Source organism: Poeciliopsis prolifica, unplaced genomic scaffold (genome assembly GCF_027474105.1).
Source record: "Poeciliopsis prolifica strain line A6 unplaced genomic scaffold, Auburn_PproV2 SCAFFOLD003, whole genome shotgun sequence".
Classification (NCBI taxonomy): domain Eukaryota; kingdom Metazoa; phylum Chordata; class Actinopteri; order Cyprinodontiformes; family Poeciliidae; genus Poeciliopsis; species Poeciliopsis prolifica.
Window position 1 is genome coordinate 17,892,231 of NW_026562378.1, and position 17,415 is coordinate 17,909,645.

Sequence of the window (17,415 nt, forward strand, 5' to 3'; positions counted from 1 at the left end):
ATAGCTCTCTCTGCATTTGGTGAATACTTTTTCATATTAAATCATACTGAATCTCTTCATATTCATCTAATTTGGCAGCATCCAGATAAAATCTGCTTTGATTAGTAAAATAATATTTACAGGCTTTTTTCATGTGTTGTAGAGTTTGGAAAGCCATATAAAATCTTATGAGTGATTAAATATTTTAACAAAAACCTGGTGGTCAGAAATAACAGGAACAAGCGTTAAAGAAAAAAATATTTCAAGATTTATTTGTTGTATAAACATGTCTTGAGTTGCTTCCATACACTGTACAATACTTTTCTCTCAGTAGACAGAAGGGTGACCGCCCTGGTTAACATGCCCGTCCTTTTTCTACAGAGACAGATTGCATTTTTTTTTTTAAATCATTATTTAAAAAAAAAAAACAAAAAAAGAAACGTTTACAGCACAAAATAAAACAGCTATTCCACGTGACTTTTAAGCTGTAACACGATGCAAGATGCATTGTCAAAAAAGAAAACAAAAAAAAAACAATATCCCTGAAGAATTCCTCACTGAGGTAACATCAAATCATTCACTCCTCCTGTCATTTTGTTTTATCGTGGCACTGCCTCCTCCCGCTCCTCTATCTGCTCTCGATTTTTTACACAACCTTCCTCTCTCGAGCGCATGTACTGTAGCTACAAGTTTAAGGGCACAGAAACGTCCGTTCCCGTGATCTGGGAAATTTACAAACAGAGAAAATGACTCGATTTCTCTTTTGATGTTAGAAAGACACAAACACACACACAAAACAGAAAACAACAACAACAACAAAAAACACCACCCAGAAGAAAGCAGCTCGAAATAAACCGTGTTCTCTTTAAATAGAAAAGCTGCGCCTTGAAATATTCCTGTCCTCGGGTGCAAATGATCAAGTTCTCGCTGCTCACCGTTTTATTGTAAATGGGATATGAATCCAAACAAGAAACCTCGATCATATTGTTTTCGTAATATGAGATCAACTTTGCATATAAATTCAAAATGTATACATATACTGAGATTATACAGTATATTCATATTGAAAGGCCACAGGAATAGCATAGAGCACATTATATCAAAATATGAGGAAAAAGAAAACATTTGTAATTATTTAAGCCGGGTGTTGAGACAAATACTGGCATGCTGAAGCACAGCTCAAGCTGTGTAAAGCTTTGGGTGTGTAGGCGTGTGTATGTGTGTGGGTGTGTGTGTGTGTGTGTGTGGTGTGTGTGTGTGTGGGGGTGTGTGTGTGTGTGTGTGTGTGTGTGTGTGTGTGTGTGTGTGTCTGCAATGGCCTCTGATGATGGACACATTTGCTCCAGGTGAAATGGTGTTTCAGTCCAAAAGCTCATAATCCTGCTGGATCCTGAACGGTAACACGGAGCAGATATTGTAGAAAAGGAGAGGAATTTAAAAACATCGAGGTCTTAGATGTACAAAATCCTGCAAAACAAGGTTTTCTGATATACTGCAGAGTAACAAAGAGGACCTCGTGTGACCCGTTATGGTACGAAGGCAGCGTGCCTCTCTAATTTTACAGTATTCCTATTAAAAAAAAACAAAAACAGAGAAATGTTTTTTAATAAGTGTGATTACAAGAGTATTGAACAGTCAGCGTTAGAAAGGTTATATAAGGCCAGCTTTAAACCAACGAGGAGATCCAAATGCTGCTTCCCACAGAGACCCGGAGCTTTATTTCTGTTTAGACCCCGTCCACATCTGCTCTTTGACCATCAGTTACTGATAGACGCTGGGCTTCATGAAAAAATTTTCCTGATTTATGAGAGAATCACTTTGGACTTGAACATCCTGTACTTTATTTTTTTGAAAATTCACTTTAAATCATCAGCTAAATGAAAAGAGATGCACCAATTTGGTCAGGCCAGAGTTGAAGAGGATACTTTTTTTTTTTAATGGCTCTGCTCAGCAATTTGAAACCTCATTTTTGGTAGTGATTCACTTTCCGCAAAGGAATATAAAAGCCCAGACGAAAGAAAGAGTCAAGAAAACAACTGAAGAATGATACCCAATAGACTACTGAAAGAAAGACTTCGTTGGTCACAATTGGTATTAAGGTTTCACCTTAAAGAAGTCAGAAAAGCTTGATTGATGCATCTCCAGAATAAAGGAAGTATTAGTCAATCAAACGTTTCCTGCCTACTTTTAGCTTTTAAAATCTGACGACTGCCTTGTTTTAGCTCTGATTATTTGGCTTCCAGCTTTGCGTGCGATTAAAAACGACTCCATGATTACACAGCCTATTTTTTCGCTTGGTCAAATAAACCTAGCTGTGTGGCATTTGGTAGATTAAAAGCTAGAGCAGAAATAGCTGCTTTATTTCCTTTCTTTTGGTCTAAATCTTAAGATATTAAAACCTTAATCTGAGTGGCATGGTGTATGCTAAGATGTTATCTTGTGTCCAAATTGACTCAAGGAATGAAGGAAATAATTTGCCAGTAAAGGAGCAGAATAGAGCCATTTGTTGGGATTTTTTCTTAATTCTCAGTTGTTCTTTATTTTAAGCGCAGCAGATGTGCATGTTGTCCCAGAAAATCATTTATACTTTGAAAACAAAAAGTCCTCCCACGTTTTAAAGCAACATCCAATCCTTTGTTACAAAGACTGTTAGAGAGCACACAGCACCACAGCATGCTCAGGTATACAAAATAAGATCCATTTGTTTAATACCAGTATTATATAAATTCCCTTTCCACTATTAATATATCTCTCTGGTGATACAGCCAAGGCTTAAAACTATCTGTAATAAATTGGGTGATCCTTACTAAGAGCGTTTTCCTCTGCTGACCCTTAATGTCGTGACGGGACAGTCAGTGCAGTCTGTCTCTGAGGCCGGTCCCAGTCCACAGCACAAACACCAGATTCCGCCCCCGCCGTCCCTCTTCCTGGTGTCCTTTTTGGCAAAAGCGAGACCGCTCAGATAAGGTGCCCGAAAAAGTTGCTCTGAACCGTTAATCACTTCCTCCTTTTGCTCTGAGGGAAGTTTCCAAAAAGAAAAAAACACACGAGAGTCTGAGCAGGCAGAGACCAGTTTGGCAAAACAAGCTTGTGATGCAATAACGGAAAAAAGTTCAAGAGTTTGGTTTTTCTCGATGAAACGACTAAGCTGGTGGACACAACCCAGCGGCTCCTCATTGGCAGCTGAGTGAGCAGCGGAATGGGGAGGGAAGGAGGGCAAAGCCAACTCCTAACCTTCACCCAGACCCCTGACCTCAGTCCGGGACTCCGGGTCCCCGTTCCCTCCCCACTGCACTGCACAGCTGTCCGGACTCGTCGCAGCCTGGGACTGGCCTCTCCTCTGTCTGCTCTTCCTCCTCTCTGAATGTCTCTTTATCAAGTGCCAGCACATCTATGTTGGCTACACCACTGTGCAAACTGCATTGTGTCATTAAAAATTAAAAACAAGTCGGAAAAAAAAACAAAACAAAAAACTCCAACAACTCTTCCCTTTCTTTAGTTTTACAATCTCTTAAGCCATTTTCAGATTGAATCACTTTGTTTTTGGACAAAGATAAAGAATATATCATTATATAAACATACAGATCTGTGCGTAAATGTACATAAAAATATACAAAAATGCATATAGACATATTGAATTTGTTAAGGACTTCTCATACATGTTCTGCTGTTTACGTTACATACAGTACAAACTTACATACTTTTTTTAAGTGTGTGTGTGTGTGTGTTAATTCCTTGGTTTTAAAGAAACACTCTACATTTAGTAGAGCAAATAAATCCCAGATTCTCCACAAGACGCCAACAAGCTCAGCATGACAATGCCGTCGTCTCTGTGGATCCTCCATGTTCCTTTCTTTGTATTAAGCTGTCAGTTCTGCTGCGGTCCTTGAGTCAACTTAGTCGAGCCTTGACAGCTCAGGTGTAATCCCACAGTCCACTGCTCTGGGTTAAAGAAACTCCTCTCACATCTTCTTAAACTTGGCTTCAGTGACCCTCCGGTCGCTCCAGAGCAGCTCTGTGGCCAGGCTCTTGGAGCAGGAGCCTCAGTAAAACCGGCTGCTTTCCTCCCACTGCAGCCGCTCGTTACCTCCTGCCTCTTAAAAAAAGAGAGGGGGTTGGGACAGTCTTAAGTCATACTCTCAAGTGGACTCCAGTGTGTCCAGCTGAAACACGTTGTGATTGGTGGGGGTGGTGAAGAAGAGCTGGTCGTGCTGCGGGGAAGTGGCGCGGTTGTCGCAGGGGCTGTTGAGGCCCAGCGTCCGCTCAAAGTCCAGGAGCTGGCCCATGAAGTTGAAGTTGGGGGAAATGTTGGACTTTTTCCGCTTGACGAAGTCGTAGGCGTCGTTGAGCGACAGGTTGAGCTTTTGCATCAGGTAGGCCACGGTGACGGTGACCGAACGGCTGATCCCGGCCAAGCAGTGAACCAGGATGCCGCACTTTTTGGAACGAGCCTCGTCTGGAGAGGGCGAGAGAATAGAGAATACAAAGAAATTGTAAGATTACCTTGAAACTCAGGATTTACTTTGATACATTAAAATGCAAACAATTAGGGCGGGAACGCTTAATCAAATTAATCAATAATTAAAATAATCGACTAATTTAGCGATGAATTAATTAACTGGAGTATTCTGACTCAAATGACATATTAAGGGCAGTAAAAATTTACAAATAATATAAACACTTGAAAAAGTTTTAGCTTCACTTGGTTCAATTTCTGCAAAACATCTACTAAGCACTTTTTGATATCCAATCAATCAGTTCATCAACACATTAGAGCTACACTGTATTGATGATGAGTCCAGCAAAAGGGCTGAACTTTTTCACATGTTGAAGTTAGAAGCATTTTTTCCACAGATGTGACAAATGATGAAGTGCACAATCATAGAATGCTGTTTTGGCATTTTAGACAATAAAATGTTGATTTTCTAATAAAAAAAACATTTATTTGCATATTTTAATGTATTTTTATTTTACATTGTATAAGATGGCTTAAGTGGTTAAATTAAAAAAGTTTGTAGAATCATTGGATGGTGACTACTTAATAATCTGGAGGTTTATTGAGCTCAAATAAACCAAAACATTAATTTATCAATCAATAATGACAAATATTCATAAATATAAACAAAAATGATTATCTATTCTACTCCTTATTTATTTTGGCTATTTACTTTAAAACTTTACCAGCATTCATTAGATCAAATAAATGTAGTTACAGACTGAGTTTGTAATGTTTTTCTGTCCGCAGTTCGTGGATTTTTGGGGTTAATGTACGACTGTTACGTCTCCTTATTAGAAACATCTTTGTTACGATGCATTAGAGGAAAACACTGAGAACAAAAATATGTCATTTTTAAATGACTTATTCACATACTAATTATTTTTTATACGTTACGTCTAAATGACACGGCTCTCAACTGTTTTTTTTTCTCAATGACAGCGTAGAACACGAGTTCCCTTCCAGCTCTCTGTCTGAAGCAAACTGTGAATAAAACAGTCTCCTACATTATTAAGCGGCTGCACCCATCTACCTATCGGTTTCGAGCCCTTCCACTCACATCCAAAGGCCATTAGAGCGAGAGTTAAGTGCTTCTTTCCTTCCTTTCTTTCAGCCTCTTCTCGCTCTCTCTGGCTGCTTCCCTTGTTGCAGGATTGAGGTCAGTTGGCTCGCGATCTCAGGCACCCGCGCTGATGCTAAATTAAATTTGTATGTGATGTATGCTCGCATTCCACAACGACAAAAAAAAAATAAATAAAAAGGAGGGAGATGGGTGTAAAATCACCGTCAGGAGAATTTATCCAAGCTCCAGACAGCTCAGATGTAGAATAAATAACCAGTGGTTAATCTCCTGGAACTGATCTGAGAGCTGAGCTGCATTACTGCTGCTTTAGAACCACAACAACGCAGAAATCCTCCCATTATCAAGATGCTTAACTACCACACTAACAAACTCCCGTCTCTTCCTAAGTCCTTGCATAAACATCCAACAACATGTTTTTGTTATTCAAGGCATTTCCAACTTTCTGGCAGCAGATTGCTGACACATCCGTGTCTCCTTAATTCCCCTTCTACAACCAGGAGGATCTGATGTAATCTCTGCATATCACAGCTGGGCGGACAGCTCCGTCGAACATCAGCATGACCCGAATCTGCCACGACCTCCTGGTCTGGCGTATGTCACACTTACTTCCACCTAAGGAGATTTATTAGTATAAAAACCCTGCCCTGCAGAGGAAATTCATTCATTCCCAGAGAATAAACAAAAAAAAAAAAAAAAAAAAAAAACATGACAGGAAAGGCAGAAAACCAAACCAGATGAGCGGAAAAGTCACGATTATGATTCTGTTCTCAAAGAATCAATGTTTTATTTACGACCTCATGGATGACAAAGCTTCTCATGGAAAGTAATTTAATAACAAAAGCAACAAAACCTTTTTTTTTTCTTACACTCACCACAACTTCTAAAGAATATATTTAGGTAAAAAAGATAACCTTATCATTTAGAAGTAATCCAAAACTCACGAGAGATTATTAAGCCTAAAGAACAAAAAGGAAAAGTTGTGCTTCTTGAAGATGTCCCATTGCAAAATACAGTAATTTCTTGAATTTCTAGAGTTTGCTGCTAATTTACAAAAGTTTGGCTTTAAATTCAGAACATGTGAAAAACACAAATGTATGGGTAGAAAGGGATAGATGCATGGACTTGGATGAATAAAAAATGGAACAATGGGCAGATAAATGGATGGCCAGACAGCTGGATAAAGGTATGAATAAATACCTTAAAGAAACTAGGAACAAAATGTGGAAATAAAATTTTTCATCCATGCTCCATTGGTTTTTATTCTATGCTTATCCTGGCTGAACGTCTTAGGATTTTAAAATATTCATTGGCAAAAATTCCGTAAAGCTAGAGCTGCACAATATATTGAATTTTAATGATCACTGCAAAATCAATGTTTGCAGTTTCACAGTTGCAAAGCTCTATTTGGGTGCATAATTTTGTAGGATATAAACTTTCAGGAAAATGCATGCAAGCGCATTCTGCATGTCAGTAATATATTTTATCAAAGCTAAACAACTTGGTGTGTAATTTTAGTGGCTGAGATGCTTGAGCTGACCAAAGGTTGTGGTATTTTATTTTATGTAAAATACCACCAGGAAAGTTAAGCACAACAAAGTGCATTTCTGTGGTCTATAATTCATCAATAAGTGGTTGGCATGAATCCATGTATGTGTAAATTTACTGTCACAAGTCAGTTTTAACAGTTTATTATAAGACCAAAGAGAAGATTCTTCAGCTGAGAGTATTAGAATCCATGGTGGCTGCATTTTTCTTCTATCTATGTTTTTCAGAGAGAAACATTTAAACTTTTGTGGATTAATTTTGGACAATGAAGATGAATGCATTCTAAAAAATGATAGCATTAAACACCAAATTTTTACTCTGAATAAGTAAATAAATATTAAATTGGGTGTATTTGGTTGTTCTGCAACAAGGCAAAAATGAGCATCTTAAAAAAAATATATGACTTTTGTTTTCAAAGTCCCCTGAAAGAGGCATGATGTAACATTAGAGCTGGAGAGAAATAAAGATAAGGTGCCTGGATTTATTCCTCTTTGAGCTCAGACTCTGACGTAGTTCAGCCCTGCAAATCAGAACTGCTCACTAAATCAGACAGTCAAACCAAAACAGGGTGAAAAACAAAACTCACAGCTTGTTTTCGTTCTTAAATTTTGAGTTGGTAGTGACTTCACCTCTCAGTATTAACTATTTTAAGTAGAAAAATTGACATTCCTCTGGTCAATTTTAACTCAACCTTTCTATATTTTGGACATGCTGCCTCCACTTACCAATAAATGAAATGGCCTCAGGAAAAAACTGCGAGAGGTTCTGGCTCCAGTGATCGGAGATGGGGATCTGTTTGTACTTGAAGTCTCCCTCATGCTCGAACATGTTGGGCAGGTTGGGCGTGACGTTCAGGATGTACTTGATGTTGTACTTGCTGAGCACATCCAGGTTTGCAGAGTCTTTGGCACAGCCCAGGTAAAGGTACGGCAGGATCTGGACGGGGAAGGCGGGCTGGTTGTTGGGGAGCGGGCTGCCCTCCGACTCCGTGGCGCTGCTCGGCTCTCGGTCGGACTCTCCGTCCGAACAGTCAGAGCTGATGCGGAGTCCGCCCAGGCCCAAGACCGAGGTCGGCGGGGAGCTGCTGGGGCACGAGCAGTCCAGATTGGTCTCACAATGTTCTGGATACTCGGACTGGAATTTGTTGAATCCTCCTGAAGATGATTAAGAAAATACAAGAAATGCAATTTAAACGTCATTTTAAAAATGTACATATTATCTACCATCAAAGGCAGTCTAATCATTCTATTCGACACATCTGCATGAAGAGGAAAAAAAAAATTATCAGCATCCTTGCATCCTTTTTAATGATCACGTTGTTCATTTTACAAACTATGAAGCCAAGTTCAAGTCCTCAAGAAATCTTTGGCCTCTTTGTCTGTAGGAACCTTTGACCTTTTGGCCCTGACATCCTCTAAATCTATCCATTTTAACTGGATCTGTTCCAACCTGCTGTTGTTAAATAAAGGCTAAAGCTCAGATGAATCTCAGCCAAATAAAGATAAAAATGCAGCAGCCCTTCATTTAATATCTGTTTTCTCTGACTTCACACTCCTTGTTTTGTTAGATCTACCATTCATGTTTGGGACTTCCAATAAAAATGTATGAAATTGTTTTATTATTGAAATATTATGGGTGATAAGTTTCATTTTATGATTTTAATTATTGTAATTAAATACATTTGCTGAAATGCTGTTGCTTTGTGCAGTCTTTGTCCTTTTTTATGTTTATTTTCTTTTATATCCATCCTTAAAGCTTGTTTTTTTCCTTTGACTGCATTTTTCGCTGTTGTTGTTTTTGCTTTTACATTGTGAAAGCTGAAAAATTAATACTTATTACTTTAGCCTGGATGATTTTCTGTCAGACCTCATAAAATCTTGGCATCGAACTCCAAAACATTTGTGTTGCATTTTATTATCTGTATGCTTCATAAACTATGAGACAACACAACACTGAAGTTAGCTTCTGATTTGGAAGTGTGGAAAAAAACGGCGCTAAACTGGATCTGATTCAAAACCAACATTAATCATTGCTTCTTTCGACATAGTGTGTAATGTTTAATACGAGAACTGTTGTTTGTGAAAATTTTAAATTATTTTTTTGTTTTATTTGGAGCCAGTTAAAAAAAAACCCACCAGTCCAGGGTTTGGCCTCAGGACCAAAGCACAGTGAATCTGCTGTTTTCTTTTAGTGACTAAACATTTATTTGTCTCAGTCGCTCAGAATGATTAGACTGATGCACCAATCAATTAGCCAGAAATCAGAATAAACCAGTTTCCCTACGCCCAGTTGTAAGCTGATTAAAGACTAAAAACATGTCTTACTTTCTTAAAATTTCACTCATGTATGAGGAAAATCAATTCCCACCATATCAACTACCAGCGTGTACATTGAAGAGTAACTAGATAACAGTTAAGGACATGTGATGCAGATCCCTTCATTTTGTTTTTGAACTGTTTTTTCCAAATTATATAACAAAAAGAAAATACATTTCTCAAAATGGAAAAATGGCAGATCAGACCTGAAAGACAAGGTCAGGACAAAGATAAACGATGTCATTCAAGTGTGGGTTGGTGTACAAAGCCAGACTTTGTGCACCAACAAGAATAAATTATTCAATGTTTCCCAAGATGGAGAATCGGTAAAGGCTGTAAAGTATTTCATGATTACACTGGTGGCAGAGGCAAGCTTTTGTGAATAACAAAAGTAAAAAGAAACAAACTTTGTCTTGTAATGGAACTTTTTATAACATTCTAGATGATTACTATTTATCGTGCGGACAAAATTATAACAACTTAACACATTTGCGTAAAAAGATTGAATGCAAACAATAAAGCTATGAACAGAGGTGGATGTTTTAGATGCTTACATCTAAAACATGTTTTAGATGTTTTAGATGCTTACATCTTAAACATCCACATCTTTAAAACATAAATATCTTTAAAACTTTTAGAAGAAACGAACAAAAAAGAAACATTTTTCCGTTTTTTTATTCCTGGACAAGGATAAAAGCAAATTCAATACTTTTATGGGCTGAAAGAATAATAATAAAAAATGTCTGCCAGTCTTTATAGAACAGTGAACATCAGAGGAAAAATATTTACCATTCTGAGCTTCTTACCAATGCATTAATGTGGAACCTGACTGGATTCGATGACATTCAGAAACCTCTCAGATTTAAGATGTAATAATTTATACTAAACACAGATTATTTAAAGGACATTTGGTGTGTTAGAAATAGAGAAAAATCCTGGAAAAAGCATGTCTTCTTTGACAAACATTCAGGTTGTAATACTGGATATCATTTAAATACAAACTTATCTTTCGTCATATTCATTCAGCCAGGAACAAGGAAAGACATTTCCATATTTTTCAAGTTTGTCTTGCAAATCATAGATTATAATATGAATCATAGGTGTGTTTCTCGCTCTCCTTGAAACAACAGGCTGTCCTTTCACAGAGATAAAGGGTGACATGTCATTTTCTTGAACATCAGCATGGAGCAGCGCGGCCAGACGCGCTCCATTGAGAAAAGCCGAGCGCTGCGGAGAATCAGGACAACCAGGCTCGGCAGCAACACTTTCACAGCTCAGTGGACTTTTTGTGAATGGCAGCCAAGCTTGTGACTCCCCGTCAAACACATCCATTATCCGAGGCTCACTTGCACTCAGGTCCACTCCGCTGCACCCGGCGGGTTTAAAAGCTGCGTTTTCTTTCATGTGGAGTTGGGGGATCTCTCTAAAGGACGCCTCTGCGTCCTGGGTCCTCTCTCCATTCATGAAAAAAAAAGCTTGCCTTTTCCTGAAGGAGCACAACATGGCGGGGCTTTTTCTACTAAACGCACGGTGCGTCTACGCAAACATGCATTCATGAGTAGTTTTAGTTTTGGAACAAACTCAGTTTTTGCTTTTTTTAGAGGAATAAAACGCGCGAGGCAGATCAAAGTTTGAAGGCAGTTCAAGTTGAAGGGTCAGGTTTGTTAGACTGTGTTTAGTAATCAAGAGAAGAAGCCATAAGGTCAGACCCATTTCTAGTTAATTACAGCTTCAGTTTGCGGATCAACACCTAACAAATGTTATATGGTTGCTCAGGGACCAGCTGGAACCCTGGCTGTTTAAAGTGACAAGTTATAACCTCAAATCCGACAGGATGAATGTAAATAAACCTCTTACCCTCCAGATAGAAAGCCTTGCAGCCGTCGTCCCGCAGCTTCTGCAGCAGGAGCCCCATCACGGAGCTCCCCAGCCCGGACTCGTGTCTCTCCGACGTCGCCTCGTCGTACAGAAGAACCACGTCCGTCTTGCACCGCTTGACGAATTTCTCCTTGTCCTCGTTGTTGGGGATGATGGAGCGGATGGGGAGGTTGCCCTTCTTCAGCCTCCGCAGCATGAGGCCCGGGATGGCCAGGTTGATGGCGGACTCGATGTGCGACGACTCGTACAGCTCATGGGGTCTGCAGTCCAGCAGCAGCAGCGCGCCGGCCCCGGACTCCAGCTCGTCCTGCAGCCACTCCACGCTCTTACTCGACATCATCATCACAGTCACGATCACTGAGCCTCTGCACAAATGATCCGTTTTCATCGGGGAAACGTTTGCCCACCTGTCCACTTACGGGACATTATGGCGACACAACAGAATCGGAGGAAATCGAGCGAAAAATAAACAAACAAAAAAAAAGAGAAAATCACGGCGTTAAACTTCGCTCCACCTCCAGCACCTCCACTACCACCGCTCCAGCTTCAGCTCCAGCTCCAGCGGGCGCTGCGCACCCAACACGCACTTCCACACGCATCCAACACGCATCCAACACGCACACCGCGCCGCCGCTCTGTTTGGAGCAGGAAACTTCCAACACGCACAGCTCTCTTTCGCTCTTTCTCTTCCACTTCAGTCGGACTGAAGTGGATGTCAGTCCAGTCCATCGACGTCCATTCAGCGAGTCCACTCCAGCCCCCCACCCCCGGGGCGTCCGCAGAGTAACGAGCGGGACCGCAGATGTCCAGTTAGCGCCAGTCACATGTGAGTTGAGGCTGAACGGCAGCGGCTAAAGCCCAGGATCAGTGTTAATATTGGACATGCCTGCCCACAGAGCGCCTCTGGTTTGTCATTTCCTCTGGATGCATTAAAGAAAAAGCTCTGCGGGCTTGTCACTGAGAAGAGGGAGGAGCTGAGAAATTTAAAGGTGCAGAGATTCAAGCGACTTTAATCACCCAGCATCCATTCATGGTCTGGCTCTGAATAACACTCTCAGAAATTATGATCCGATTCATGCTTCTGAACGTCCTAATTCAAACAGATGCGCCGATATTATGTTTTAAATGGACAGAATCCTGGAAAAGAGGACTGGACATTTCGTCATGACATTTCACTAAAATAGTGGAAGTCTACTTCCACTATTACCTAACTCACTAGTATACAGTTTGTCATGTTTCAACTAAACATTTCAACATATTTTATCGCAATCTTTTGCAATCGTCCAACACATTGACAGACTACTGCATCCTAAATGCAGAGAGGAAGGAGCCTTACTGCAGATCCTTCCTCCCAGCAGCAGTCAGACTAAAATAATCAGACTCAGTTGCACGTCCATTGGATCATGAGCCTGATATTACTATTTCAAAGATTTTATTTCATAATATAGTCTTGTACATTACTATTACCATACTGTCTGGGTCAGAAGGGATTGCAGTAGTCCAGGGCTCCAATATTTTTTGTTAGGCTCTACAGATTTTTTTTATTAATGCGTGTTTTGCTGACATTACATTTGATATAAAAGTCATCAGCCCATATCAGGGGAGTTGTAATAATATTTGGGGATTTCTGAATATAAAAAGTATCCAAGTATTTTAAAATTATGATGTTGTGATAATGTTTTGGGGAACAACATACTTACCATCGTTGGTAGATATCACCTGTTCCTACTGAATTATGTAGGAACAGGTACTACATATTAATGTGTAGTACTACATATTAATGTACTTTAATTTGCAGTAGCACAATTATTTTTGTTTAAAGGATAGGGCACCAAAATGGCTTCCAGCCAAGGGGCCCATATCCTTGTTAATCCGGCCCTGATGTTTTGTAATTGTAATCTTGTTTTTTATATTTTACTTCAACACTGGGAAAACTCTTTATATGAACTTATATAGTCCGGTTTTGCTCCTAATTCAGCTTCAATAAAACATGTTACTGGCCTCAAATTTAAATTTATGTTTACTTGGTTTCACCGTAAAGTAGCTGAGATACTTCTATACTTGTATGTTTTGTGTTTAGTTTCACAAATTTAAAACCTTGAGTAGGAAATGAAGACAGTGATAAAGAGTTTAGTTTTCTTCTTCAACCTCCCAGAGAGAAACTAAACCAAACTGAACTGCCTTGTGAAAATGTGCTTCCTAAAGCACAATTACCAGTTTTTCTTTGGTATTCTGAACGCTCTCACTCAGGCCACCCACTGCATACACCTCCACATGTTACACTCTTAAACAAATTACTGGAAGCTTTTCTCACTGAGAGACAGCTTTTATTCTCTGCAATCACAGAACAAATCACATAATCAAATGATGGATTCCTGCTCTTTTTGAATCTTCAGATTCTGCATGGCGTACTTTATGATCAGGAAAACACTCTAGATCTATATGTTGCAGCAGGTGGACTAAATTGTGCAAACAAAAGCTGATCTGCTTTATACTTTTCAGCTTTTAATTCATCCTGTCACAGAACATCTCAAAGTTGAAGTAAGGATCTATTTTATGCCCCAGGAGAATGCTGATTTATTAATGTACTCACACTAATATCTGATAAGACAGATCTAATGACTTTTGTCTTTCATTAAAATGATATTAAGTCCCTGTTTTACAGTGACTGCTCTCCTAAACAAGCAAATGACGTGGCTTCTCTTCCTATGATAGGCCTAAATAATTAATGAATGCCTGTAGCAGGAAGGCTTGGAAGAAAAGAATCAAAATTAGCAGGAGAAATCTTACAAAAGCTGGACTGTATCTTCTAAAAAATATATATATATCCAAGGCAGCATACTAATGCTTCAGCTGAAATTGTGATTCATTTTAAGTAAAAACTCTTCTGCATTTATTCGTCATCTCAACAATTTTCTATTTTTTTTTTTACTTTAATCCAGAGTCTTCCCCATCAATTCTCTTAATCTCTGCTACCAATGAAAAATATATTATTTTATATTCTTACTGAGCGTAACGATGGCGCCATGTAGGATATTCCTCCATATGTAATAGCTTGGCGGTTTGCCTACTACTCTAAACAAACCATCACAACACATCACCATGGATGACCTAATAAGGCATCAGCAGGTTGTGACAGAGGCAGAGAGGAGGAAAAGAAGAGCGTTTGATTTCCTCACAGCTGCACAGAGGAGGAGTAGGGGGATGCACCAGCTGCAGACAATGGCTCTTTATCCTCTCCAGTGACTTACACACAAACACAAACACACACTCGGACACATGCTTAAACTTTAGGGCTCTTGTGTTTCCACTCCCTTCATGGACAATGACAGGCTCTCTGAGGAAGAGTGTGCGTGTTTTTGTCTTTTCCACAACTTCACTCCATTACTTAACCAAATTATTATCATTGATTTAGAGAAAAATAAGCAGTGCTTATTTTTTCTCACTGCTGACAGTGAGAAAAAATAAGAGTTTTGTAATGTCAGCAACCCAGTGGGTAACAGTATTCACACGTATTATTCTAAACATGAACACAAGCAGTCGTTCCTTTAAGCTCTTTTGTTTACTAATAGCTAGTTCATAAATAAATAAAGTTTGGTTTACAACTGAGCATTAGTATTTAACTTTTTACACTGCAAAACTCAATCTAACCAAGTGTTTTTGTCTGGTTTCTACTTCAATTATCTTGGTACACTTGAAATAAGAGAAATCTAATTTACAAGTAGCTTTTCAGCAAGATATAAGAACTTAGTGTTACGTCAATAATATCCTTGATATGCATAAAAAATAATTTCCTAGCCAGATCAACCAAATGGTGAAATACTCCACTGGCAGACTATTTCACTTAAATTATGGTATATACATTAATATATATTATTGTTTTTTTTTTCCACTAACATAAGGTGTTGAAGAAAGCCCTGCCCTTTATATTGATGATCAGATTTTCTGACCTCTGATTAGGTTTCAAATCCATAAACATCAGGAGATCTTAAATAATCCAAAAATGTGGATATATCTGTCGCATGAATCAGTTTATTATTAATTCATTTTTTTGTTTTTCTTAATGTAGAGGTTCTCTGTTTTTCTTGTTCTATCTCAGGCAAGTTTAGCTTTCACAGCACACATGTTTTTAATTGATGTCTCACCATCAGTCTCTGGCACTTAATTTGCTTTGGTGGGGTAGACCCCCTGAAATACCACTCAGGTTGTTACACCTGACACTATTTCTTAAAGCAGAAACACATGTGCAATGTATAAAACTTGTATTCTCTGTTTTAATAAATGTCAATAAAAGGAAACGTTGTACTGTCTGTAAAGCTAATCAGATTTTTTTTTCATTCCATCTGGAGTATTTCACTCTTGGACAATATTAAACAGACGATTTCTAAAGCAGATAATCAACTCTAATCTCTGGAAAATTACAGTCAGAGTTCAGGAAAGTCAGCATGACAGCCCAGAGGGATTTAAGTTTTATGTCCTCAACATAAAAAGTACCTGTTCATTAAAACAGCAGATGCAGCTGCAATTCATCCTCGTTTCATAGGATTTGCTGTACTTTATCCTGTATAAATCAATGCAGTTAATCAAATAATTAATCTTCCTTCTAACCATCTCTGCAGACCAGATTTCCTTTTGGTCTGCGGCATCTTTAAAGCAGCAGACTGTGGTTTAAACTCACTCACCTTAGAAACAGAACGAGGGGGCCACCCGTCTCCAACACAAACGCTGGCATTTCCTCCTCTGTTTCCTTTACCCTCAAACATCACGTTCTCAACACATGAAACAGCCGTAGGAACTTATCACGTCTCTGCTCTTTAATTTCAAACTTTTAATATATAAAAAAACAAATTACTGCTAGACCTTTAACAGAAAATGCAATCTAGTGACTAATTCTCTGTAGAAATCAAGTTACCTTAAATTTAAAACAAATATATTTTTATGTGCTAAAACTACATATTTGATTAATTCTTTTAAAATGCATTTGCATAATTTTTGTGTCCTGAAAAGAACATATTTCTATGTTCTTTCAATTATTCCTCACTTTCCCAAAGTTTAAACATTTATCAAAATGCATTATTTCTTCCTAATATTGAAAAAACCCAATAACATATTTTATTTAAATTAAGTAAGTGAAATAAACTTCTAGTACACACACACACACACACACACACACATATATATATATATTAAATAACTAAAATTAAGAAGAAAAGGATCTCTATGTAAATGCATGTGTATTTACATCCATTTGTTTTTAGAAATAAAGAAAAAAAAAGGAGGTAATTTGTGGTTGTACAAATATTTAGTTTCACAGGAGACGAGCTGACTGCTCTGGCTGTAATGTGTTTATTGTGTTTGTCAGAGAGAAAGCCTGGGGGAACAAACTGTCTCTGTAGTGCTGACCTGAAGGTAAAATCCTAAATAGTTTGTGTCCAGGTTGTGTGGGGTCTGCACTGATTTTAGCTGCCCTTTTCTTGAACCTTGACTCGTACAAGCCCTGGATGGAGGAAAAGTCAGCTCTGATTTGATCCTCTCAGCAGACCAGGAACATGATATAAATACTTAAAAGAGTCTTTTTTTTTCTATTTTTTTTACATCATTTAAAATCTATATTGTTGTGGTAAAAGCCCAAAGTTTACAAAATTTAAAAAAAGTACACCCCCATCAGATTCTAAGCTTAGTGAAATTACAGAAAATTTGAGATCAAAATCAAAAGCAGCAACAGTGAAATAAAATATATTGGCCAAGAACAGCACAGGCCTTAAGCTGGGTTTGAATGAGGTGTATGAACCAATCTGTCAACGGAAACATTAACCGAGGAAATCCACCATAAAAATGACTCACCAAACATGCCCTAAAAATCCCTCTGCTGCTCTCAGATTGGATTATCTACAAAAAACACATTTAAAGTATTTGTTCACAGCTTGTAAGAGTAATTAATCAATCACAGCACCAACAAGACAAACACAACGACTCTCTTCACTGGGCATTTATGTCTTTTGTAAAAAGAAACCATAACCCTGCCTAGTGTATCTAATCCCCATGCTGAACAAACACACTGTACCTATATAGGCAGGGTTGTAAACCCACTGAGGTGACTCATATGTTAACTCATTGTT

The 17,415-nt window shown here is 38.5% G+C and overlaps 1 protein-coding gene across 1 annotated transcript; it reads right to left on the bottom strand.

Moving 5' to 3' along the window:
* Positions 1 to 224: 224 nt before the first annotated feature.
* On the bottom strand, positions 225 to 13,894 carry dusp7 (dual specificity phosphatase 7). The gene is made up of 3 exons (XM_055027014.1): positions 11,276 to 13,894; positions 7,829 to 8,257; positions 225 to 4,435 (listed from the first exon to the last, which is right to left on the bottom strand). Exons 1-3 carry the CDS (start codon positions 11,682 to 11,684, stop codon positions 4,119 to 4,121), a joined length of 1,155 nt encoding a protein of 384 aa, XP_054882989.1. The 5' UTR covers positions 11,685 to 13,894; the 3' UTR covers positions 225 to 4,118.
* Between the last annotated feature and the right edge of the window lie 3,521 nt (positions 13,895 to 17,415).